At 49.9% G+C, this 24,845-nt stretch overlaps 2 protein-coding genes across 2 annotated transcripts in view; one reads left to right on the forward strand and one right to left on the reverse strand.

Annotated features, from left to right (window-relative positions):
* The window catches only part of LOC718077 (mismatch repair endonuclease PMS2), a 20,948-nt gene extending 14,497 nt beyond the window's left edge, over positions 1-6,451 (reverse strand). Inside the window, 4 exon segments of the mRNA XM_077996132.1 lie at positions 2,403-2,500; positions 4,147-4,205; positions 5,821-5,956; positions 6,321-6,451. Coding sequence (XP_077852258.1) covers positions 2,403-2,500; positions 4,147-4,205; positions 5,821-5,956; positions 6,321-6,365 — 338 coding nt within the window. The 5' untranslated portion in view covers positions 6,366-6,451.
* On the forward strand, positions 6,364-24,432 carry LOC718058 (speedy protein E16-like). Its single transcript, XM_028845104.2, has 9 exons — positions 6,364-6,472; positions 6,612-6,660; positions 15,774-15,946; positions 16,913-17,131; positions 18,912-19,130; positions 20,516-20,574; positions 21,835-21,920; positions 23,986-24,229; positions 24,349-24,432. The coding sequence occupies exons 1-9, from the start codon at positions 6,364-6,366 to the stop codon at positions 24,430-24,432; spliced, it is 1,242 nt and encodes a 413-aa protein (XP_028700937.2).
* The last annotated feature ends 413 nt before the right edge of the window (positions 24,433-24,845 follow it).

Genomic DNA, 24,845 nt, shown 5'->3' on the forward strand with positions numbered 1-24,845 from the left:
CTATTCAACATTAATATGGTGAGGACAGGATTCCAGAGTGAAAAGGATTAGAAATACGATCACATGGCAAATTCTTAAAGTGAAATGAAAACAAAACCCCAGGTGACGAAAGCGTCATTATTGCAGTGCATTATTGCTGTGCTCCAAATCTTGATGAGTCATCAAAGAACCAGACCTCCTGGAATGCTCTGAAGCTCCTACAGTCAAGCAATGCACCACAGGCGATGCAGTGGGTCCAACACTGATGTGTTGCAGCTCTCCTTATCCTTCCTGATAAATCCTCCGTAAGAGGAGTGGGTCTCGCTTCAAATGCATTCTCAGAACCTCCGTACTGCCGCTCCTGGTTTGTCAATGAAGTCTAACCACTTGTGCTCAGGATTCTGCCCACATTCCCTCCCCTTTCACAATCTCCTGGTTAGGAAGCTTGTATCTCACGTCTTGGTAAAGCGTTTGCTTCACATGAGACCCACCCCGGGGACACCGGCGTTTCCGGAAGAACACCACCTTCACACGAAGACACGAAGCTCCGTGTTTACAATCTCAGGCATAGGCCAAAAGCAAGTGGACGAGGAATAAGAAATATAGATCTAGGCCGGGCGCGGTGGCTCAAGCCTGTAATCCCAGCACTTTGGGAGGCCGAGACGGGCGGATCACGAGTTCAGGAGATCGAGACCATCCTGGCTAACACGGTGAAACCCCGTCTCTACTAAAATACAAAAAAAATTAGCCGGGCGAGGCGGCGGGCGCCTGTAGTCCCAGCTACTCGGGAGGCTGAGGCAGGAGAATGGCGTGAACCCGGGAGGCCGGGCTTGCAGTGAGCTGAGATCCGGCCACTGCACTCCAGCCTGGGCAACAGAGCCAGACTCTGTCTCAAAAAAAAAAAAAAAAAAAAAAAGAAATATAGATCTAAACGCAAAAAACAAAAAGAAATAGAGATCTTAGGCTGGGTGTGGTGGCTCATGCCTGAAATCCCAGAGCCTTGGGAGGCCAAGGTGGGCAGATCACCTGAGGTCAGGAGTTCAAGACCAGCCTGGGCAACAAGGTGAAACCCCATCTTCACTAAAAATACAAAAAATCAGCCGGGCCTGGTGGTGCACACCTGTAGTTGCAGCTTCTCGGGAGGCTGAGGCAGGAGTATCGCTTAAACCTGGCAGGTGGAGGTTGTAGTGAGCCAAGATCATGGCACTGACCTCCAGCCTAGACAACAGAGTGAGACTCCATCTCAAAAAAATATATACACACACACACACACACACACACACAGAGATATATACTTTTACATATATATATTGTATATATCTATATATATTTTAATATATCCATCTACATATATTTTTATATATATCTATATGTAGATATATATATAAAAATAGAGAGAGAGATTTCTCTTTTTACAGGACCAATCCTACTTATGGAAGTGTCTGTTTTCTTATACTAAAACTAATGACACTAAACTGCCTCCATCACTGGCCAGAAAAGTCAAAATCATTTAAAATGATAAAATAATTTAAAAGTTAGTCTAACTAAACAGAGCCTTAAAAAAGACTAACTCAACAGAAAACCACCTGAAATGTACCAGTTACTGGGAACATGGTTTGAATTAAGTAACTGAGTCCTTTGTATAAATCATCTTTCTTAGCAATAGCACTGCTCACAGTTTTATAAAGGACATAAAAAACTATTATCCCTAGCCAGGCGCGGTGGCTCACGCCTATAATCCCAGCACTTTGGGATGCCAAGGTGGGCGGATCATGTAAGGTCAGGAGTTCGAGACCAGCCTGGTCAACATGGAGAAACCCCTGTCTCTACTAAAAATACAAAATTAGCCAGGCGTGGTAGTGCGTGCCTGTAGTCCCAGCTACTCAGAAGGCTGAGGCAGGAGAACTGCTTGAACTCAGGAGGCAGAGGTTGCAGTGAGTCAAGATAGCGCCATTGCACTCCAGCCTGGGCAACAGAGTGAGACTCTGTCTCTTAAAAAAAAAAAAAAAACAGGCCGGGCGCAGTGGCTCGAGCCTGTAATCCCAGCACTTTGGGAGGCCGAGACGGGCGGATCATGAGGTTAGGAGATCGAGACCATCCTGGCTAGCACGGTGAAACCCCGTCTCTACTAAAAAATACAAAAAACTAGCTGGGCGAGGTGGCGGGCGCCTGTAGTCCCAGCTACTCGGGAGGCTGAGGCAGGAGAATGGCATAAACCCGGGAGGCGGAGCTTGCAGTGAGCTGAGATCCGGCCACTGTACTCCCGCCTGGGCAACAGAGCGAGACTCCGTCTCAAAAAAAAAAAAAAAAAAAAAAAAAAAAGACATGAAACTATTAGCCCTAAAATCACTATCTTTAAAAAAAAAAAAAAACTCTCAGGATAAAATCTTTAATTGTAGTTCTCTTGCCAGCAATCTACTTACTAAAAAAGATTATGCAGAGCATCCGAACAGCTCAGACCATACTCTTCACACACGGAGTCACTAGGGGGCAGCTGAACAAAAGGAATGAGGCTTTGCAACTAAAACAAACAAATTCACATTTACTTCCTAATAAAGACAGAGCGGACTTGTTTTCTTTCCTAGTCAAGCTATCCACATTACGAGCACAAAAAAATTAAAAGAATCTTTTCTTTGTTTTGGTTTTTGAGACAGGGTCTCCCTCTATTGCCCAGGCTGGAGTGCAATGGCTCAGTCATACCTCATTGCAGCATCAAACTCGTGGGTTCAAGCCATCCTCCTGCTCAGCCTCCCGAGTGAGCAGCTGGGACTACATTAACATTCATTCACATTCATTAACATTCATTAACTTCAATTATACACAAATACAAATATTATACCCTAATATGCAATAGTACGCATGATATATGTGACATATGTATTTCAATTACACACAAGCACATATATACAGTTTGCGTGTAAACACACACACACACACACACACACATTTATGCCTCAGTCTTCTTGGTCCAAAAGTCAGGATTTTACTTAACAGGGAAAAACTACATACCTCCCACTAAGATCAAGAACAAGATATTAATAAAATGCTCATTATCTACAATTAGAGAAAACAATTAGAGGAATATAAGAAAAAGTAAAAGTGCTCGGGCACGGTGGCTCACACCTATAATCCCAACACTTTGGGAGGCCGAGGCGGGCAAATCACCTTAGGTCAGGAATGAGACCAGCCTGGACAACATGGTGAAACCCCATCTCTATTAAAATAAAAATTAAAAAAAATTAGTTGTATTATTAAGGTCAACTTAATAGTACAAAGATATCAGTTACCCTAAATTACTTTATAAACATGCAATCTCAATAAAAATACCAAAAAGCTTTTTCCTGGAACTAGATAAGCTGACACTACAGTTCACATGAGGTGGAAGAAAATCAAAAACAGCTCAGGGAAAAACACCATTTGGACATGGATAAAAGTGGATCCAGGCCTTGAGACCATCCTGGCTAACACGGTGAAACCCCATCTCTACTAAACAAAATACAAAAATTAGCTGGGCGTGGTGGCGGGCACCTGTAGTCCCAGCTACTCCAGTGGCTAAGGCAGGAGAATGGTGTGAACCCAGGAGATGGAGCTTGCAGTGAGCCAGGCACTCCAGCCTGGGTGACAGACCAAGACTCCGTCTCAAAAAAAAAAAAAAAAAAAAAAAACTGGGTCCAGGCCAGGCATGAGCCTGTAATCCCAGCACTCTGGAAAGCTGAGGCAGAAGGATCGCTTGAGGCCAGGAGTTTGAGACCAGCCTAAGCAATACAGTGAGAATACATCTCTAGGCCAGGAGCAGTGGCTCACGCCTGTAATCCTAGCACTTTGGGAGGCCGAGGCGGGCAGATTGCCTGAGCTCAGGAGTTCAAGACCAGCCTGGGTGACACGGTGAAACGCAGTCTCTACTAAAATACAAAAAAAAATTAGCCGGGTGTGGCAGCGTGCGCCTGTAGTCCCAGCTACGCGGGAGGCTGAGGCAGGAGGATCGTGTGAGCCCAGGAGATTGAGGCTGCAGTGAGTTGTGATCACGTCTCTACACTCCAGCCTGGGTGACAGAGCAAGACCCTATCTCAAAAAAAAAAAGAAAAAGAAAGTATGAATTCTTACAAACCTCTGAAAATTCATCATAAAATAAAGTAGTGGAACATATACACAAGCAGGAAAACTCACCTGCAATGTGTTCATTTTCTGCTGCTCTTGGAAACGTGCAGAGACTGTGGCTGGTAGACCTAGAGGGGGAGAAGCAGGTCATTGAAGTCATAAGTGCTCTGGCTTGCAAAGGCAGGAATCTCCTGCGTAAGAACCACGAAAGAAAGCTCAATAGGCTAACACCCTGTGAACACTCAGCCTACAAACACTCAGAAGGGCCTAAAAGAGTGATACAGGGTTTCGCCATGTTGGCCAGGCTGGTCTCGAATTCTGGCCTCAAGTGATCAGCCTGCCTCGGCCAACATGGCGAAATCCCCTCTCTACTTAAAAATAACAAAATAATTAGCCAGGCGTAGTGTCACATGCTGGTAGTCCCATCTACTCAGGAGGCTGAGGCACTAGAATCCTTTGAACCTGGAAGGTAGAGGTTGCAGTGAGCCGAAACCACACTGCTCCACTCCAGACTGGGTGAGAGACACTGTCTCAACACACACACACACACACACACACACACACACACACACACACAAGAGTGATGGGGAAGCATGCACTTATAACTTTGTAACTCTAAGATAATCAGGTAAGAGTTAGACTTTCATGGGTAACATGACTCCTTTTACAAACAGTCTGCCATCATCAAATACAACATGCAAAAAGAAAAAAAAAATCCCATCATACGGCTAGTGTTTTTTGTGGTTTGTTGAGACAGGGTCTCAATCTACCACCCAGGCTGGAGTGCAGTGTTGCATTCACAGCTCACTGCAGCCTCGACCTCCTGGGCTCCATCTCCTCCCACCTCAGCCTCCTGAGTAGTTGGGACCACAGGTGCATCCCAGCATGTGTGGCTACTTTTGTATTTTTTGTGGAGTCAGGGTGTCCCTATGTTGCCTAGGCTGGTCTCTAACTCCTGGTCTAAAGGAATACTCTTGCCCTAGTCCCGCAAAGTGCTGGGATTACAGGTGTGAGTCACTGCATCCGCCCACATTTCCTTATTGTCTCTTTAAACTGCTTAAAATAAAAAAAGCCATAGGAATTGACTATGTGAGCTCTCAGAAAGGAATGTGTATAAAATATGGCTTTGTTTCTAAATTATCTAACTGAATTTGGTTATTGCTGCACCTAACAATCTTCTATTAAGAAAACTAGGATACGGGAGAAAGAACACTGGCCTGGGAGATAAGACTCCTGAGTTCTACTATGAGCACCTCTACCCACAAAGCCGGTGACCTGGTCAAGTCGTCCACCTGCTAAGGCCCAGGCTCTTCCCCTAGCAACTGAGGCAGCAAGAGAGAATCCCTGCAGACTGTTCCTGCATTACAACCATTCTCCAGGGCAGATCTAAGGGGGAATCAGCAGACACTTAAATGAGAGAACAGAGGTGCTGACAGACGTTTAGAGGCGGTCGAAATCTGGAGCACGGAGAGGAGGAGGAAGGGCTATTAGGGGTTAGTGGGGAGTGGAGACGACGTCCGCAGCTGAGGCTGGTGACACCCTACACGTCCCCGTAAGCCTCGTCCTCCCAGATCTTCCCATGCAGCGCCTGTTCGGTGCAGCCGGACCCTGCCCTCAAACCGAAACACACGTCTCTCCTGCAAGCGATCGGGACCCTCCCCCTGCCCCATACTCTAAGGTCCCCAACGCACGGTGACTTTACCCAGGCCCTTCTCGCTCCAGGCCCAAAAACCCAAGACCTACCCGCCTGGGGCTCCGCAGCCTCTGCCCCACGGCTCCCGAGAGGCCGGGGCGGGCCTGCTGTCGCGCGTCTGCTCGCGGGGTCCCCTCCTCTCCACCTCACCAAGGCTGTTCTGCTCCCGACGGGCCCGGGCCGGGCCTAGGGGCAAATCCAGGCGGGTGTCCTTCCCGCGGCCCAGATCCGCCTCCCTGGGGCTCACCGTACAGCAGCGGCCTGGGCCAGGCCGCCGAGGACACACACGGGCCAGGCCCGGGTCCCACCGCCCCTTCGCCTCCGCCACCTCCGCCACCTCCCGCCCGGCCCCTGTGGCCCCAGCGCCGCCGACTCCGGGGCTCACGCTCCGGGATCCCCGCTCGAGCCTCCCTCCGGCCCGCGCGAACCCTGCCCCGCACAGCTCCGCGCCCGCCTAGGTGCTGGCCCTGGCGGTCAGCGTCCAGCCCCGCAAGCTCCGCGATTTCCGTCCACTGGAGGCCAAAGCCTGGGAACCAGAGGAAGCAGTGACCTGAGGCGGCACAGGAAGCGAGGGCAGTGTGGCGGCGGCGCGCATGCGCGAACCTGCACACAGAGAACAGTGCACACGCACAGGAGTGCACCGGAAGTCCGCCTCCCAGGGCCCGCCGCTGGTCGCAGGACAAGTACTGGACTCTATTTCCCGTGAGCCTACGCGCTCCTCAAGTTTAGGGGCTGTTTTAAATGTCTCTACCTCGCCTAAAGGTTAAGAAGCTCTAGGCTATGAGCTTTGGAATCCCTGAACTCTGGACTGAATTTCGCATTTGTCTTTACTCCCTTTTAGGGTCAAGTCCAGGGCTGCCTGACTGGGTCCTGGAGCCCAAGGCCTCTGGGTTAGAACCGAGTTTCCCATAACGAGAAGGAAAGGAAAGGGAGTAACATGGTCACTGCGCTGAAATGCTAAGAGAAGTTTCACTCAAATACTAGGACAGGATAAATGCCCAGCGATGCTTTCCAAGGAAGAAAAAGAAAATAGAATTTGTGGCCGGGCGCGGTGGCTCACGCCTGTAATCTCAGCACTTTGGAGGCTAAGGAGGGCAGATCGCGAGGTGAAGAGATAGACACCAGCCTGGCCAATACGGTGAAACCCTGTCTCTACTAAAAATACAAAAATTATCTGGGCATGGTGGCGCGTGCCTGTAATCCCAGCTACTCGGGGAGGCTGAGGCAGAAGAATCGCTTGAACCCAGGAGGCGGAGGTTGCAGTGAGCCGAGATCACGCCACTGCACTCCAGCCTGGTGATGGAGCGAGACAACGTAGCTTTTCTAGATCACACAGCGAATGCCTAAAAACTGTAGAGAAATCAGGAAATACACACACAAATCGAACGAAGAAAAAGAGATGCCTGTGATCTTACCTTCCCCAGGAGGATTATGTTTAGGGTTACGTTATGTTGACCAAAAAGGGTCAAAGTCTGTAAAGAGTTTTATTCTAGGCCTGTTTGAATGACCATGGCTGGTGACACAGCCTCGGGGGGTCCGGAGAACGTGAGCCCAAAGTGGTTGGGTTACAGCTTGGTTTTATACATCTCAGGGAGATAGCAGTTACAGGCAAAGACATCAATCAATACATGGGAGGTATACATTGGGTCAGCCAGGAAAAGGTTTCAGGTCACTAGTAGATTCAAAGATTGGCACTTGGTTCAGAGTTAAGCATTGGCTGAACAGCTGGAAGTCTACATAAAGAAATGGGCCATTGCAGTGGCTCATACCTGTAATCCCAGCATTTTGGGAGGGGGAGCTGGGAGGATCCCTTGAGGCCACGAGTTCAAGGACAGCCTGGGCAACAGAGCAAGACCCCCACCTCTACAAAAAAAAAATTATCCAGGTGTGGTGGTGCCTGCCTGTAGTCCCAGCTAGTCAGGAGGCTGAGATGGGAGGATCGCTTGAGCCTGGGAAGTTGAGGCTACAGTGAGCCATGATGGTGCCACTGCACTCCAGCTTAGGCAACAGAGAAGAAAAGAAAGAAAGAGAGAGAAAGAGAGGAAGGAAGGAAGGAAGGAAGGAAGGAAGGAAGGAAGGAAGGAAGAGAAAAGAAGGAGGAAAAGAAAAGAGAAAAGAAAAGCGTGAGTTAAGATAATCAGGATTGTGGAAACCAAGGTTCTCGTTATGTAGGGGAAGCCTCAGAACAGGCTTCAGAGAGAATAGGTGATAAATATCTCTTATTGGATCTTAAAAGGTGTCAGACTCTCCAGAAGAGACCTGGAGTCTTTTCTGTAAGGGAAGGAGATTCTCTACAGAATGCAAATTTCCCCCGGAAGAGATGGCTTTGCAGGACTATCTTAAAGTGTGTCAAAGAAAATATATTATAGGGTAAAATACTATGATTTCCTTCAGGGACTGCTATCTGTCATGTGGTGCTATATCAGAGTCTGTTGGAGTTGGGTATCTTACTGATACAAACAGCCTGTTTTGTCAGTCTTATGACCTGTATTCTAATGCTAATGTTGGTCAGCTGTGCCTAAACTCTGACGGGAGGAGAGTATGACAAGGTATGTCTGACCCTCTCCTTCCCGTCATGACCTGAATTAGTTTTTCATGTTTATTTTGGATCCTGTTGGCGAACAGCGGAGTCCGGTCAGTCAGTTGGGGTTAGAATTTTATTTTTGATTTACAATTAAAATGTCAATTTTCAAAAATGGGATCATAAGGACAATGATTCATCACAATTTTTTGGTGAAATCTAACAGTGTTCTTGCCCAGTTGTTTCATAAAAACTGGTAAGGAAAAGACTATAAATAAATTCTTCTGAGGCCAGGCACAGTGGCTTACACCTGTAATCCCAGCACTTTGGGAGGCCGAGGTGGGCGGATCATGAGGTCAGGAGATCAAGAGCATCCTGGCCAACATGGTGAAACCCCGTCTCTACTAAAACACAAAAAATTAGCTGGGTGTGTTCGTGTGCCCCTGTAGTCCCAGCTACTTGGGAGGCTGAAGCAGGGGAATCACTTGAACCCGAGAGGCGGAGATTGCAGTGAGCCAAGATCACGCCACTACACTCCAGCCTGGCGACAGAGCTAGACTCCATCAATCAATCAATCAATCAATCAATCAATTCTTCTGTTAACCTAGAATATTCTCTCCACAAATTCAGAAAATAAAGAAAACAATTTTATTATTGAATAAACATTAAACCAGACTGTGATGCCCATCACAGGTGATCCATTAATGAGATGCAAAGAGAAATAAAGCCTCCTTTTTTTTTTGATACAGAGTCTGACTCTGTTGCCCAGGCTGGAGTGCAGTGGTACAATCTCAGCTCACTGCAACCTCTGCCTCCCCCGTTAAAGTGATTCTCCTGCCTCAGCCTCCCAAGTAACTGGGAATACAGGTGCGTGCCACACACCTGGCTAATTTTTTGTATTTTTAGTAGAGACAGGGTCTTGTCATGTTAGCTAGGATGGCCTCGAAATCCTGACCTTGTAATTCGCCCGCCTAGGCCTCCCAAAGTGCTGGAATTATAGGCGTGAGCCATGGCACCTGGCCAAAGCCTCCTTTTTATATAGCCCGGCAGATACAATCCATTGCATACATGCTCTCAAGATAAACAGTAACTCATCCTCATGTAAAAGGACTTGCTATGCAATTTTTTTTTTTTTTTTTTGAGACAGGGTCTCATTCTGTCATCCAGGCTGGAGTGTAGTGGTGTGATCTTGGCTCACTGTAACCTCCATCTCCTGGGTTCAAGTGATTCTCGTGCCTACGCCTCCCGAGTAGCTAGAATTACAGACATGTGCCATCATGCCCAGTTAATACTGGTATTTTAGTAGAGACAGAGTTTCACCATATTGGCTAGGCTGGACTCAAACTCCTTCTTTCGATTTCTGTGTGGTTTCAAGTGATTCGCCCATCTCAGCCTCTCACAACGTGCTGGGATTACAGGTGTGAGCCACTGTGCCTGGCCTGCTATGCATTCTTAAACGCTCATTCTAAATTCACCTGGAAATCAAGGTGGCCATCCATGCTAGTTAATTACCTGTATCTGATGAAAAAATAAAACTTCTCATATCTCCTTGACGAGCAGGTAGTAACAGCTCAAGGTTCCTAGGCTAAACTCCCTAGGCAACAGGAGGATAGGGACACTACCTTCCTCGAGGTTTACATTTCAAAGACAAGACTCTCAGGCTCTTAAGAAAAAAAAATTCCTGGGTTGTGGCCGGGCGCCATGGCTCAGGCCTGTAATCCCAGCACTTTGAGAGGCCAAGGCAGGTAGATCACCTGAGGTCAGGAGTTCAAGATCAGCCAGACCAACAAGGTAAAACCCTGTCTCTAATAAAAATACAAAAATTAGCCAGGCATGGCGGCAGGTGCCTGTAGTCTCAGCTACTCAGGAGGTTGAGGTGGGAGAATTGCTTGAACCCGGGAAGTGGAGGTTGCAGTGAGCCAAGATCGTACCACTGCACTCCAGCCTGGGTGACAGGCGAGATTATGACTCAAAAAAAAAAAAAAAAAAAAAATTCCTGGGTTGTAACTGGGTTGCAATGTTGGCAAGAAGTTCATTTACCTTTTTAAAAGATTTAGATACATATCAAAGGCACAAAAATTATTTATATTACAAGGTTTATCAAGGAAATACTCTTTAAAAAGGAGAGGAGAGGCCAGGCACGGTGGCTTACGCCTGTATTCCCAGCACTTTGGGAGGCCGAGGCGGGTGGATCATGAAGTCAGGAGATGGAGACCATCCTGACTAACACAGTGAAACCCCATCTTTACTAAAAATACAAAAAAAAAGGCCAGGCGCGGTGGCTCAAGCCTGTAATCCCAGCACTTTGGGAGGCCGAAACGGGCGGATCACGAGGTCAGGTGATCGAGACCATCCTGGCTAACACGGTGAACGCTGTCTCTACTAAAAAATACAAAAAACTAGCCGGGTGAGTTGGCGGGTGCCTGTAGTCCCAGCTACTGGGGAGGCTGAGGCAGGAGAATGGCGTAAACCCAGGAGGCGGAGCTTGCAGTGAGCTGAGATCTGGCCACTGCACTCCAGCCCGGGCGACAGAGCGAGACTCCATCTAAAAAAAAAAAAAATACAAAAAAAAAAAAAAAATTAGCGGGGCATGGTGGCGGGCACCTGTAGTCTCAGGTACTCAGGAGGCTGAAGCAGGATAACAGTGTGAACCCAGGAGGCAGAGGTTGCAGTGAACCAAGATCACACCACTGCACTCCAACCTGGGTGACTGAGCAAGACTCCATCTCAAAAAAAGAAAAAAAAAAAAAAAAAAGGAGAGGAGAAAAGGTTAATTTACCTTTTGGCCAAATAAGATAAATTTACTCTTTTTTTTTTTTTTTTGGAAAATCCATACAGTGGGCCGGGCGCGGTGGCTCACGCCTGTAATCCCAGCACTTTGGGAGGCCAAGGTGGGCGGATCACAAGGTCAGGAGATGGAGACCACGGTGAAACCCCGTCTCTACTAAAAATACAAAAAATTAGCTGGGCGCGGTGGCGGGCGCCTGTAGTCCCAGCTACTCAGGAGGCTGAGGCAGGAGAATGGCGTAAACCCAGGAGGCGGAGCTTGCAGTGAGCCGAGATCGCGCCACTGCACTCCAGCCTGGGCGACAGAGCGAGACTCCGTCTCAAAAAAAAAAAAAAAGAAAATCCATACATTGAGGGCTGGGCACGGCGGCTCGTACCTGTAGTCCTAGCACTTTGGGAGGCCAAGGCAGGCGGATTGCTTGAGACCAGGAGTTCGAGACCAGCCCGGGCAACATGGCGAAACCCCATCTGTACTACAAGTACAAAAATTAGCTGGGCATGGTGGTTTGCACCTATTGTCCCAGCTGCTCTGGAGGCTGAGGCACGAGAACCGCTTCACCGTGGGAGGCAGAGATTGCAGTGAGCCGAGATTGAGCCATTACAATCCATTCTGGATGACAAGAGCGAGACTCTGTCTCAAAAAAATAAAAAGATAAAAAAAAAATAAAAAAAAACCCAAAGAGCCTCTTTTCCATCTCCCCGCCACAGAGTTGTCTTCAGTAATTTCATTCGCTTTTTTCCTCAGGGTTTCCAGGGTGTCTGGGTCCCAGAAGGGGAAGTTCTCTTCAAGGTACAGAAACCATGACTCCGCAGAGAACCGCAGAGACGGCAGCATGACCAGAGCCCCGTCAGGTGCGGGGAGGCTGCAGGGCTGAGACTTTCGCTGCAGGGCTGAACTTCCGCTGCAGGTCGACTTATTCCCATCGGCACCAATGCCGCTGGAGGGGGTCATCCAAAGGAAGCGGGGGCGCGGCTTGGAGGCTGTTTCAGAAGGTCCCACTGAGCCGAGGACTCAAGGCCTGGCCACAGCCCTCCCAAGTGAGGCCCAAATCATATTTCACCACGCTCAGAAAACCTTGTCTGCTCATTTCAGTCCACAGCGGCTTTGCTTTATGATCTCTCTTGCACTGTCCAACCAAGAAAGTTCCAAACCTGAATGGATTCCAGTGAGGGAGTTAAATCAGGCCCCACCTCAGTTTCTGAACTACAATCAATAGGGCTGGGTCCCAGCATCTGCATCTTAATGTTCCTTCGTGTCATCCCGAAAGGCTGGTATTTGCAAATCCTTTTGGGGAGCGAAGGGTTTTTTAGAGACAGGCCTCACTCTGATGCCCAGCCTGGAATGCAGTGGTGGGATCATAGCTCACTGCAGCCTTGAACTCCTGGCCGCAACAAATCCTCCCACCTTGGCCAACCAAAGTGTTGGGATTACAGGAGTGACCACTGTGTCCGGCCAGGAAAGCCCTTCTGTTTCACTTGAATGATATTTCGGCAGCATACCTACAGCCATTGTTGTATGAAACTGCATCATTGCAGGAAAAGAAAAGGTCAGAGGTGGCTGTTTTGCTTTTTTTTGAATGTATCAGACCAAATCTGGGCTAGTCTTTTTTTTTTTTTTTTGAGACGGAGTCTGGCTCTGTCACCCAGGCTGGACTGCAGTGGCCGGATCTCAGCTCACTGCAAGCTCGGCCTCCCGGGTTTACGCCATTCTCCTGCCTCAGCCTCCGGAGTAGCTGGGACTACAGGCACCCGCCACCTCGCCCGGCTAGTTTTTTGTACTTTTTAGTAGAGACGGGGTTTCACCGTGTTAGCCAGGATGGTCTCGATCTCCTGACCTCGTGATCCGCCCGTCTCGGCCTCCCAAAGTGCTGGGATTACAGGCTTGAGCCACCGCACCTGGCCTTTTTTTTTTTTTTTTGAGATGGTGTCTCGCTCTGTCACTCAGGCTGGAATGCAGTAGCATAATCTCGGCTCACTGCAACCTCTGCCTTCCAGGTTCAAGTGATTCTCCTGCCTCAGCCTCCCAAGTAGCTGGGATTACAGATGTGCACCCCCACACCCGGCTAATTTTTTCTGTATTTTTAGTAGAGACGGATTTCAACATGTTGGCCAGGCTGGTCTCGAACTTCTGACCTCTGGTGATCTGTCTGCCTCGGCTTCTTAAAGTGGTAGGATTACAGGCATGTGCCACTGTGCCTGGTTTGCCCATTTTTTGACAATGTGTCAACATCACGTAAGATGGGCACTGCCTCAGTGTAGTGTGTCTAGACAAGGTGGCCAGAAGAGAGAGGAATATGCAAACCAGGCTTGAAGATGAGTTAAATCAGAGCGTTTCATTATTTAGCCAGGCATCGTGGCGGGTGCCTGTATCCCAGCTACTTGGGAGTGGTGGGCTGGAGAATCACTTGAACTCAGGGTGCAGAGGTTGCAGCGAGTCAAGATTGCACCACTGCACTGCAGCCTGGGCAACAAGAGCAAAACTCCGTCTGAAAAAAAAGAAGCTGTGAGTGAGTCCCACACGGCTTCCTAGCGGGCTGCGGCTCTCCTGGGAGTCTCTCGCTCATGGGAAAGGCACAAACTGAACGAGGAAGCAGATCCCAGTGCTGTGGAAGTCCCATCGTTAGGAAGCTCTGCTTTTCGAGTTCAAATTTGCATTCATGACCCTTTAAACCGTCAGAGCTGGGTGGGTCTTTCTACAACAAAACAGTTTGCTGTCTCTCTCCTGGTTAAAAGGCTTTCAAAGATTAGAAGATCAATGTTCTGACACCATTAAAATTTCTCTTTTGTGGAATGAAACGCTCTGATTTAACTCATCTTCAAGCCTGGTTTGCATATTCCTCTCTCTTCTGGCCACCTTGTCTAGACACACTACACTGAGGCAGTGCCCATCTTACGTGATGTTGACACATTGTCAAAAAATGGGCAAACCAGGCACGGTGGCACATGCCTGTAATCCTACCACTTTAAGAAGCCGAGGCAGACAGATCACCAGAGGTCAGAAGTTCGAGACCAGCCTGGCCAACATGTTGAAATCCGTCTCTACTAAAAATACAGAAAAAATTAGCCGGGTGTGGGGGTGCACATCTGTAATCCCAGCTACTTGGGAGGCTGAGGCAGGAGAATCACTTGAACCTGGAAGGCAGAGGTTGCAGTGAGCCAAGATTATGCTACTGCATTCCAGCCTGAGTGACAGAGCGAGACACCATCTCAAAAAAAAAAAAAAAAAAGGCCAGGTGCGGTGGCTCAAGCCTGTAATCCCAGCACTTTGGGAGGCCGAGACGGGCGGATCACGAGGTCAGAAGATCGAGACCATCCTGGCTAACACGGTGAAACCCCGTCTCTACTAAAAAATATAAAAAAATAGCCGGGTGAGGTGGCGGGCGACTGTAGTCCCAGCTACTCGGGAGGCTAAGGCAGGAGAATGGCGAAAACCCAGGAGGCGGAGCTTGCAGTGAGCTGAGATCCGACCACTGCACTCCAGCCCGGGCGGCAGAGCGAGACTCTGTCTCAAAAAAAAAAAAAAAAAAATTTTTTTTGACACAGCGTCTTGCTGTGTTGCCCAGACTGGAGTGTGGAGGCCAGATCATAGCTCACTGCAGCTTCTAACTCCTGGGCTCAAGCCATCTTCCTATCACATGAGTCTCCCAAGTAGTTGGCACACAGGTGCCAGCCACCACACCTGGCTAATTTGGTTTGGTTTTGTTTTTTTAGAGATGGGGTCTTGCTATGTTGCCTACACTGGTCTTGAACTGCTGGCCTCAGGCAGTCTTCCTCCCTTGGCCACCCAAAGTGCTGGGATTACAAGCACGAGCCACTGCACAGAGCTGAGATTTTTCGATTTAGTCTTTTTGTACATGCGATATTTTATTCATAGAATCCATAAATGGTAGGGAAATTCCTGAGTTCAGAGCAATACATATGATACAAAACTTGATATATAAACTAGAATTTCTTAGCCGAACTGGAAGGGCTGGCTTTAGGCAATCCATGGACTCCCTGAAATTGGGGACACCAGTGAAAATATGTGTGAGCTCATGGGCAGATTCCTATGATTTTCAGACCTCAAAATGTCTCTTAGGGCAGAGGACGTGTGTACCCCCAGTACAGAATCTCGGACAGTGAATGTCAGTGAACATTTGGCAGAAAAGGTCTGCCAAACTGAGTGCTCTGATGTGACTTTTTCATCAAGTCAGTGTTCCTGGGATCTCTTGTACATGATCATCTCACTCTTGTAAGGTTTCATCGTTTCTGCTTACCCTAGTTCTTTCCCACCCTGTTCCCTCTCCCACCACACTGGACTCTGAAATGGACATGTACAGAGAAGAGGAGACCCCACCATGCCTCAGGCTTTGAGTGGAGAGGACACAGCCTCTGCTGGGACAGGGAACAGAGGGATACGGAGACACTGAAGATGCTTGTGGACAGTGGTCTGAGATCGGGACAGTGGCAGGAGATACCATTCACTCAGCATCTCCAGGACAAGAGATCAGCCTGGCAGTTACATGTGTTTTTCTTCAAACTGGTTGCCAGGTTGGAATGGCCAATGACATCAGAGATTCCAACCTTCCTGATTGGAGGACCGGACTCCGTCGGCGCCTGGAAGCTGAGGTGGACAACAGTATCTTCTCAGAGCTGTTCGCCACTCCTGACTTCTCCCAGCCTCGAGAATTCATAACACACTCTTCTGGCTCCTAGCAGAGTCCAGAAGAAGGCCTTGGACAGAACAGAGACTAGGTTCCGTGGGATGGAACAGATTTTGGGAAAGATCACGACCCTGCTCCCCGAGGATAAGGAGGAGAGCCCCCAGCCGAACACCTCGGAGTACTCCCTCCAGGAGGTGGTGGATGATGAAGTGTCGGGACCATCAGGTGAGGGGACTGGAGCAAGAAGAGGTGGGACAGGATTGACTAACTCGAAGGAAGGGAGCTGGGTGCGGTGGCTCGCGCCTGTAACCCCAACACTTTGGGAGGCCAAGGCAGGCAGATCACCTGAGGTCAGGAGTTCAAGACCAGCCTGGCCAACATGGTGAAACCCCGTCTCTACTAAAAGTACAAAAATTAGCCAGGTGGTAATGGTGCGTGCCTGTAATCCCAGCTACTTGGAAGGTTGAGACAAGAGAATCACTTGAGCCTGGGAGGAAGAGGTTGTAGTGAGCCGAGATCGCGCTACTGCACTCCGGTCTGTGTGAAAGAGTGAGACGCTGTCTCAAAAAAAAGAAAAAAAAAAAGGGTCAGAGGTCAGGAAGGAGAACCTGAGGAGGGTGTGTGGGAAAAATGGAGAAACTCAGGCCAGGTGCAGTGGCTAACACCTGTAATCCCAGCACTTTGGGAGGCCAAGGCAGGAGGATCACTTGAGGCCAGGAGTTTGAGATCAGCCTGGCCAAGATGGTGAAACCCCGTCTCTACTAAAAATACAAAATTGAGCTGGGCATTATGGCAGGCACCTGTAATCCCAGCTACCAGAGAGGCTGAGGCAGGAGAATAACCGGAATCCGGGGGATGGATGCTGCAGTGAGCTGAGATTGCACCACTACACTCCAGCCTCGGCGACAAAGCAAGATTCTGTCTCGAAACAAAAAAAAAGGAGGGACTCAGAGAGCTAGGGACTAGGGAAGAACATGAGGATGTGTTCTGAGGACAGAGAAATGAAAGAATGGGGAGGAGAAGGAGCGGCACATGGGGCTCAGCAGATAAGACAGACAGAAGGAAAGATGGCTTGGAGAAGCCAGCAGTCTGCAAGGCTGGGGAGGATGGAGAGTGCTTTGGGGTTTGGGGTCGGGGTCTAAGGTGATCAGTTGCAGAAGCATTACACGGCGGTCTGGTTTCTTTACTCAGCCCCTGGGGTAGATCCCAGCCCCTCATGTAGGTCCCTTTGCTGGAAAAGGAAGAGGGAGTGGTCGGACCAGTCTGAGGAGGAGCCAGAGAAGGAGCTCTCCCCTGAACCTGAGGAGACCTGGGTGGTGGAGACGCTGTGTGGCCTCAAGATGAAGCTGAAGCAACGGCGAGTGTCGCCCGTGCTCCCTGAGCACCACGAGGCCTTCAACAGCCAGCTTGGTAGGAGGACACCCCAGACAGCACCTCCAATCCTGTTCTTCTAAAAAAGAGGAAATTTCCAATAACCACTCTTTTTTTTTTTTTTTTTTTTTTTTTTTTTTTTTTTTTTTTTTGAGACGGAGTCTCGCTCTGTCGCCCAGGCTGGAGTGCAGTGGCTGGATCTCAGCTCACTGCAAGCTCCGCCTCCCGGGTTCACGCCATTCTCCGGCCTCAGCCTCCCGACCACTCTTTTCCAATGGGAAAAATATGCCCCCAGTGGGTGAGCTCTCCATGCGGGAGGACTCGGAAGTGATCATTCATGAGGGACGCTTAGGAGATGATAGAGGATTAGCTAGACTTGATAAAGGTGGGCGCTTGGGATAAGAAAGCTTGGTTTCAGCTGGGCACCGTGGTTCACGCCTGTAATCCCAGCACTTTGGGAGGCCGAGGCAGACGGATCACAAGGTCAGGAGATCGAGACCATCCTGGCTAACACGGTGAAATCCATCTCTACTAAAAATACAAAAAATTAGCCAGGCCTGGTGGCAGGCGCCTGTAGTCCCAGCTACTCGGGAGGCTGAGGCAGGAGAATGGCGTGAACCCGGGAGGCAGAGCTTGCAGTGAGCCGATATCGTACCACTGCACTCCAGCCTGGGCGACAGAGCGAGACTCCGTCTCAAAAAAAAAAGGAAGAAAAAAAAAAAGCTTGGTTTCAGGTCAGGCGCTGTGGCTCACGCCTGAGATACCAGCACATTGGGAGGCTGAGTCAAGGGGACTCCTTGAACTCAGGACTTTGAGGCTGCAGTGAGCTATGACTGTACCACTACACTCCAGCCTGGGTAACCGAGCAAACCCTGTGTCCAAAGAAAAACAAAGCCCAGGTGTGGTAGCTCATGCCTGTAATCCCAGTACTTTGGGAGGCCGAGATGGGTGGATCACTTGAGGTCAGTTGTTTGAGACCAACCAGACCAATATAGCGAAACCTCACTTATACTAACAATACAAAAATTAGCCAGGCGTGATGGTGCACGCCTGTAATCCCAGCTACTCGGGAGGCTGAGACAGGAGAATCACTTGAACCCGGGAGGCGGAGGTTGCTTTGAGCCAAGATAGCATCCCTGAAGTCCAGTCTGGGTGATAGAGTGAGAACCTGTCTAAAAAAAAAAAAAAAAAAAAGAGAAGAAGAAGAAGGAAGGGCCCAGAAGGAGCATGTGAGGAGGGTGTGTGGGAGGAATGGAGGTACTGAGGCAGGGTGTAGTGGCTCACACCTGTAATCCCAGCACTCTGGGAGGCCAAGGCAGGTGGATCACTTGAGGCCAGGACTTTGAGACCAGCCTGGCCAACGTGTTGAAACCTTGTCTCTTCTAGAAGTACAAAAATGAGCTGGGCATTATGGCGGGCACTTGTAATCCCAGCTACTTGGGAGGCTTAGGCAGGAGAATCACTGGAACTGGGGAGACAGAGGTTGCAGTGAGCCGAGATCGCACCACTACACTCCAGCCTAGGCCACAAAGCAAGACTGTGTCTCAAAAAAAAAAAAAAAAAAAAAAAAAAGAAGGGACTCAGAGAGCCAGGGACCAGGGAAGGACAAAGTCTTCTGAGGACAGAGAAATGGGAGAATGGGGAGGAGACGGAGCAGCACATGGGGCTCAGGAGAGGAGACTGACAGAAGGAAAGATGGCATGGAGAAGCCAGCAGTCTGCAAGGCTGGGGAGGATGGAGAGTGCTTTGGGGTTTGGGGTCGGGGTCTAAGGTGATCAGTTGCAGAAGCATTACACGGCGGTCTGGTTTCTTTACTCAGCCCTTGGGGTAGATCCCAGCCCCTCATGTAGGTCCCTTTGCTGGAAAAGGAAGAGGGAGTGGTCGGACCAGTCTGAGGAGGAGCCAGAGAAGGAGCTCTCCCCTGAACCTGAGGAGACCTGGGTGGTGGAGACGCTGTGTGGCCTCAAGATGAAGCTGAAGCGACGGCGAGTGTCGCCCGTGCTCCCCGAGCACCACGAGGCCTTCAACAGGCTGCTTGGTAGGAGGACACCCCAGAGAGCACCTCCAATCCTGTTCTTTCTAAAAAGAGGAAACTTCCAATAACCACTCTTTTCCAATGGGAAAAATATGCCCCCAGTGGGTGAGCTCTCCATGCGGGAGGACTCGGAAGTGATCATTCATGAGGGACGCTCAGGAGATGATAAAGGATTAGGCTAGACTTGATAAAGGTCAGCGCGTGGGATAAGAAAGTTTGGTTTCGGGCCAGGCGTGGTGGCTCACGCCTGAGATCCCAGCACGTTGGGAGGCTGAGGCAAGAGGATTGCTTGAACTCAGGACTTTTTTTTTTTTTTTTTTTTTTTGAGACGGAGTCTGGCTCTGTCGTCCGGGCTGGAGTGCAGTGGCCGGATCTCAGATCACTGCAAGCTCCGCCTCCCGGATTTACGCCATTCTCCTGCCTCAGCCTCCCGAGTAGCTGGGACTACAGGCGCCTGCCACCTCGCCCGGCTAGTTTTTTGTATTTTTTAGTAGAGACGGGGTTTCACCGTGTTAGCCAGGATGGTCTCCATCTCCTGACCTCGTGATCCGCCCGTCTCGGCCTCCCAAAGTGCTGGGATTACAGGCTTGAGCCACCGCGCCCGGCCAAACTCAGGACTTTGAGGATGTAATGAGCTATGACTGCAGCACTGCACTCCAGCCTGGGTGACAGAGCAAAACCCTGTCTCAAAAGAAAAACCAAGGCTGGGCATGATAGCTTATGCCTGTAATCCCAGCTACTCGGGAGGCTGAGACAGGAGAATTGCTTAAACCCGGGAGGCAGAGGTTGCAGTGAGCCGAGATCGTGCCACTGCACTCCAGCCTGGCCCACAGAGTGAGACTCTTTCTCAAATTATTTATTATTTGAGATTAAAATTATTTATTAATAAATTAATAAATAAATAAAAATAAAAATCTAATAAAGAAAAACAAAATCAATAAACAAAGACAGCGGTTTCAGCTGTGCCCTCTGAAATTCAATGTCTCTTACTAACTTTTCTAAACCTAAGTGTCTCCATCCATAGTGGGGGATACCAAGGCCATGATCACACCCTGATGTGACTGTCTCATGAGGAAATGATGGGAATTCCTTTATGACTCTGCAGCGGTCCCTCCGGGTCTGCTGGGAGGGTGTCCTGGCTTATTCCCAGCCCTACATCCTGTAGATTCTCACACCCAGGGTCTCCTTCGGCCTCTTCCCAGGGGAGTCTCAGAGCAGGAGCCTCTCTCCCTTGCCCAGTGAAAGTCATTCTCCCCTCTCCCATCCCCCTCTCCCGTGGCCACAATCCTGAGACTTCCCCCCGGGAGGCACACTTCTCCTCGCTGCCCTGCTGCTCCCACGGAAACCCTGCCCTGCTTCTCACGCTGACATCTGCTCTCTAATCACAGAGGATCCTGTCATTAAAAGATTCCTGGCCTGGGACAAAGATCTGAGGGTGTCGGACAAGGTAAGGTTGTTCTCCATGTAACTGTGCTCCTGTTTCTAATGCACGGCCCGGGGGAGGGCACCGCTTTCAAACCCACAGTTCTCCCTCCACCACCTCCCACCAGATACTCCTACAGTCTTTGTGTGTGTGTGTGTGTGTGTGTGTGTGTGTGTGTGTGTGTGTGTGAGAGAGAGAGAGAGAGAGAGAGTCTTGCTCTGTTGTCCAGGTTGGAGGGCAGTGTCTTGATCTTGACTCACTGCAGCCGACGCCTCCTGAGTTCAAGCGATTCTCCTGCCTCAGCCTCCAAGCAGCTGGGATTACAGACGTGAACCACCACGCCTGGCTAATTTTTGTGTTTTTAGTAGAGACGGGGTTTTGCCATGTTGGCCAGGTTGGTCCTGAACACCTGACCTCAGGTGATCCACCCACCTTGGCCTCCCAAAGTGCTGAGATTACAGACGTCAGCCACTGTGCCCGACCAGCTCCCACAATCTTGAGTCTTGGCACCCACACATTTTTTTTTTTTCTGAGAGTCTAGCTCTGCTCCCCAGGATGGAGTGCAGTGGCATGATCACAGCGCACTGAAGCCTCTAATTCCTAGGCTCAAGCAATCGTCTTTACTCAGTCTCCTGAGGAGCTGGGACTAGCACATGCCACCATGCTCAATGAATTTTTGAAATCTTTGTAGAAACAGAGTCTTGCTATGTTGCCCAGGTTGTTCTCGAACTGTTGGGCTCACGTGATCCTCCTGTCTCCACCTCTCAAAGTACCGGCATCACAGGCTTGAGCCGCCACTCCCAGCTGTTCTTGGTCTTTTTATGATTTGTCAGCATCTCTCTCAGGACTCTGCTGGTCTCTTGCCAAGTGAATGAACAGCCCATCTCTCCTACGGGTCCTCTGGGATCTGAGCCCTGGGCCACAGTCTGGCCGCAGTCCTGGAGCTCCTGGCCCCTCTACTCTCAGCTCTTTGGGACACTTCTCTGCCTGGCACACAAAAGACCCTCCTGACACCAGCCCACCTAGACACACCCCCTCCAAAGATCCCATCTGGAGCCCACCATCCTGGGAGCATCACCGAAAACCCTTCCTCCGGCTTCTCAGATTTGCATCCAACCTTCGAATATCCCTCCAACCCGCCATTTCCAAATAAGTACAGCTACCCCAACACTGAGGTCCCTTCTCTGAGGTGCAGCCCTTCCCCAGACCCTCATTCCCCCTCTCCACAATCTTCCTCTTCCAAGATGTGACCTCTCCCTCTCTGTGTTCGTTTGTCTCCATCAGTATCTCCTGGCTATGGTCATAGCATATTTTAGCCGGGCCGGCCTCTTCTCCTGGCAATACCAACGCATTCATTTCTTCCTGGCTCTGTGAGTGGTTTGCTTCCTCCTATCCATCAATATCCAATGCCCTGGGACAGCGGGGGAGGTGGGATTCCAGCCTTTCATTTATCCTTTCACCTGTTTGTCCTCTTTACTCTGTGTACAAAAAAGACAGGATTATACTATCTTGTTCTTAGAGTGTTGTTTCTAAAAACAAACTCAGGCTGGGCGAGGTGGTTCATGCCTGTAATCCCAACATTTTGGGAGGCCAAGGCCGGCGGATCACCTGAGGTCAGGAGTTTGAGACCAGCCTGGCCAACATGGCCAAACCCCGTCTCTACTAAAAATAGAAAAATTAGCCGGGCACGGTGGTGTGCACCTGTAATCCCAGCTACTCAGGAGGCTGAGGCAAGAGAACCCCTTGAACCCAGGACGGGGAGGTTGCAGTGAGCTAAGGTTGAGCCACTGCACTCCAGCCTGGGTGACAGAGTGAGACTTTTTCCCAAAAAAAAAAAAAAAAGCCAAAAAAACAAACTCCAACGCTGGTGTACAAATAAAAGAATAAAACAAAAGGAACCATAAACCACTCCTAAGGGGAGAAGAAAAGGGAAAAGGAGCGGAGGAGTGGACATGACACTTCCCCCAGAAGCAGCCTTTCTGATTCTTCTCTCTCTCCTTCCCACATCAACTGCAAACGCCATCGACCTCCTCCGGGTTCCCATGATGGAGACCACAGTTCAGGTCCCCCCTGCATCACTCGAATCCACTGTCAAATGCTCCCTGACAGGGTCTCCTGGAGTCTCTCCCCAAGCCAGGGGGCTTCCTAGTGCAGCCTGAGCATCTTTCCAAAGCACAACGCCCTCACTGCCCACCTGAACAACTGCCTTAGCTGATGTCTTTCTAAATCGAGGCCAGGGTCCACAGTGCCAATTCCACCCTCTCTACAATCTCTAGAACCACACTGGCTCGCCATTTTGGTGTTTCCTGGCTTGGCTTCACTGCTCCTTCCAAATGCCCTCCACTGACTTTGCGTTTGTGTTTTCTGTCTGGGTGTCCCGCACACATGTGGTTCTGAAGGGAAGGACACAGTCCTTGAAGTCAGTTCACCCCACAGCCTCTGTCGTGCCTTCCGTCATCTTCCAACTTCGGCATGCCCGTAGCTCTCCAGTTACATCCTATGATAATGTGACATTGGGATTAGGTCATCTGCCCTGATTTCTCCCAGTCTCATTAGACTAGATGAATGTAGAAGGCAGGGTCCTGGCAAAATATCAATGTATCCAGTTTCTTTTATTTTTTTGAGACAGACTTGCCCTGTCCCCCAAGCTGGAGTGCAGTGTTGAGATCATAGCTCAGTGCAGCCTCTATATCCTGGACTCAAGCGATCCTCCCACCTCAGCCTCTTGATTAACTCCGACTACAGAGCTGTGCCACCACACCTAGACAGTTTATTTATTTATTTATTTATTTATTTACTTATTGAGACAGAGTGTTGCTGTGCCCCTCAGGCTGGAATGGAGTGGCTCAATCTCGGCTCACTGCAACCTCTGCCTACTGGGTTCACACAATTCTTATGCTTCAGCCTCTTGAGTAGCTAGGACTAATGGGCGTGCCATCGCACCAGGCTGATTTTTGTATTTTTAGTAGAGATGGGGTTTCTCCATGTTGACCAGGCTGGTCTCAAACTCCTGGTCTCAAGCGATCCACCTGCTTCAGCCTTCCAAAGTGCTGGGATTACAGGCATGAGCCACCATGTCCAGCATATTTTTTATATTTTTAATAGAGATGAGGGTCTTGCTATGTTGCCCAGCCCCATCTCAAACTTCTGGCCTCAAGTGATCCTCCTGCTTTGGCCTCCCAATGTGCTGGGATTCTAAGCGTAAGCCACCACTCTTGGTCGCCAGTTGGGTTTTTGTCTCCATCCTGAAGGAGTGGGAGACGCCCTTCAGCAGGTCTCTGTCCAGCAGAGCCCTCTGAGGAAGGCGTGACTCTCTGCAGGGTGGGTGTCAGTCCTGAGCGGAGGACGGTCCCCTGCCCTCCTCTGGGAAGCTGACCTCAGCCGGAGGTATCTCCTGGTGGTGCCCCTAAGCAGTAACCTGATTTCTGTCCCCAGCTACCTGGCCAATGACATGGAGGAGGACAGCGAGACCCCCAAACAAAACATCATCTACTTCCTGTACAGGAAGAACCGCTCTCAGATACCCTGGTTCCGTAAGCGTCGGTTCCAGTTCTTCCGTTCCATGCGCTGGAGGGCCGGGAAGACCCGCTCTCAGAAAGCCTTGTTCCATAAGCTTCGGTTCCAGTTCTTCCGTTCCATGCGCTTCAGGGCCTGGGTTTCCCTGGAGGAGTTGGAGGAGGTGGGTGGGGCATGGGGAGGTGGAGATGGGGAGGAATCGGGTGGGCTGGAGGCTGGAGGAGGGCAGGGAGGGGTATCCTAGCGAGTCCCTATCTTCTCAAAGGATGTTTGTTTTTCCAGATCCAGGCTTATGACCCAGAGCACTGGGTGTGGGCGCGAGATCGTGCCACCTTTCCTAGAGCTCCAGGGACCATGAAGGCCTGAGGTCATCGGCCTGAGAGAAGGTACATCTGCTTCCTCTGGGGCAAAGGAAGACTACTGGGGTCTATTTCAGAAATCTGAGGAACCCAATTGCTTGATCCAGCTTCAAGCCTGGGCAACGTGGCAAGATTCCCTCTCCACAAAAATAACAAAAATTAGCTAGGCGATGTGGGAGGCATCTCTTCTCCCAACTACTCAGGAGGCTTGAGGCGGGAGGATCGCTGGAGCCTGGGAGCTCGGGGCTGCAGGGAGCCCTGATCCTGCCACAGCACTCCAGCCCGGGCGACAGAGTGAGACCCTGACTCAAAAATAATCACAAATACTGAGTTCGGGGAGCTTCATTATGATTGACGCACTTGAGTTACCGATTTGGGTTGAGGGTTCAGTGGAGCTTTGGTTTACATCTTGTGCAGCTG

This window comes from Macaca mulatta, chromosome 3 (assembly GCF_049350105.2).
Source record: "Macaca mulatta isolate MMU2019108-1 chromosome 3, T2T-MMU8v2.0, whole genome shotgun sequence".
NCBI classification, from domain to species: domain Eukaryota; kingdom Metazoa; phylum Chordata; class Mammalia; order Primates; family Cercopithecidae; genus Macaca; species Macaca mulatta.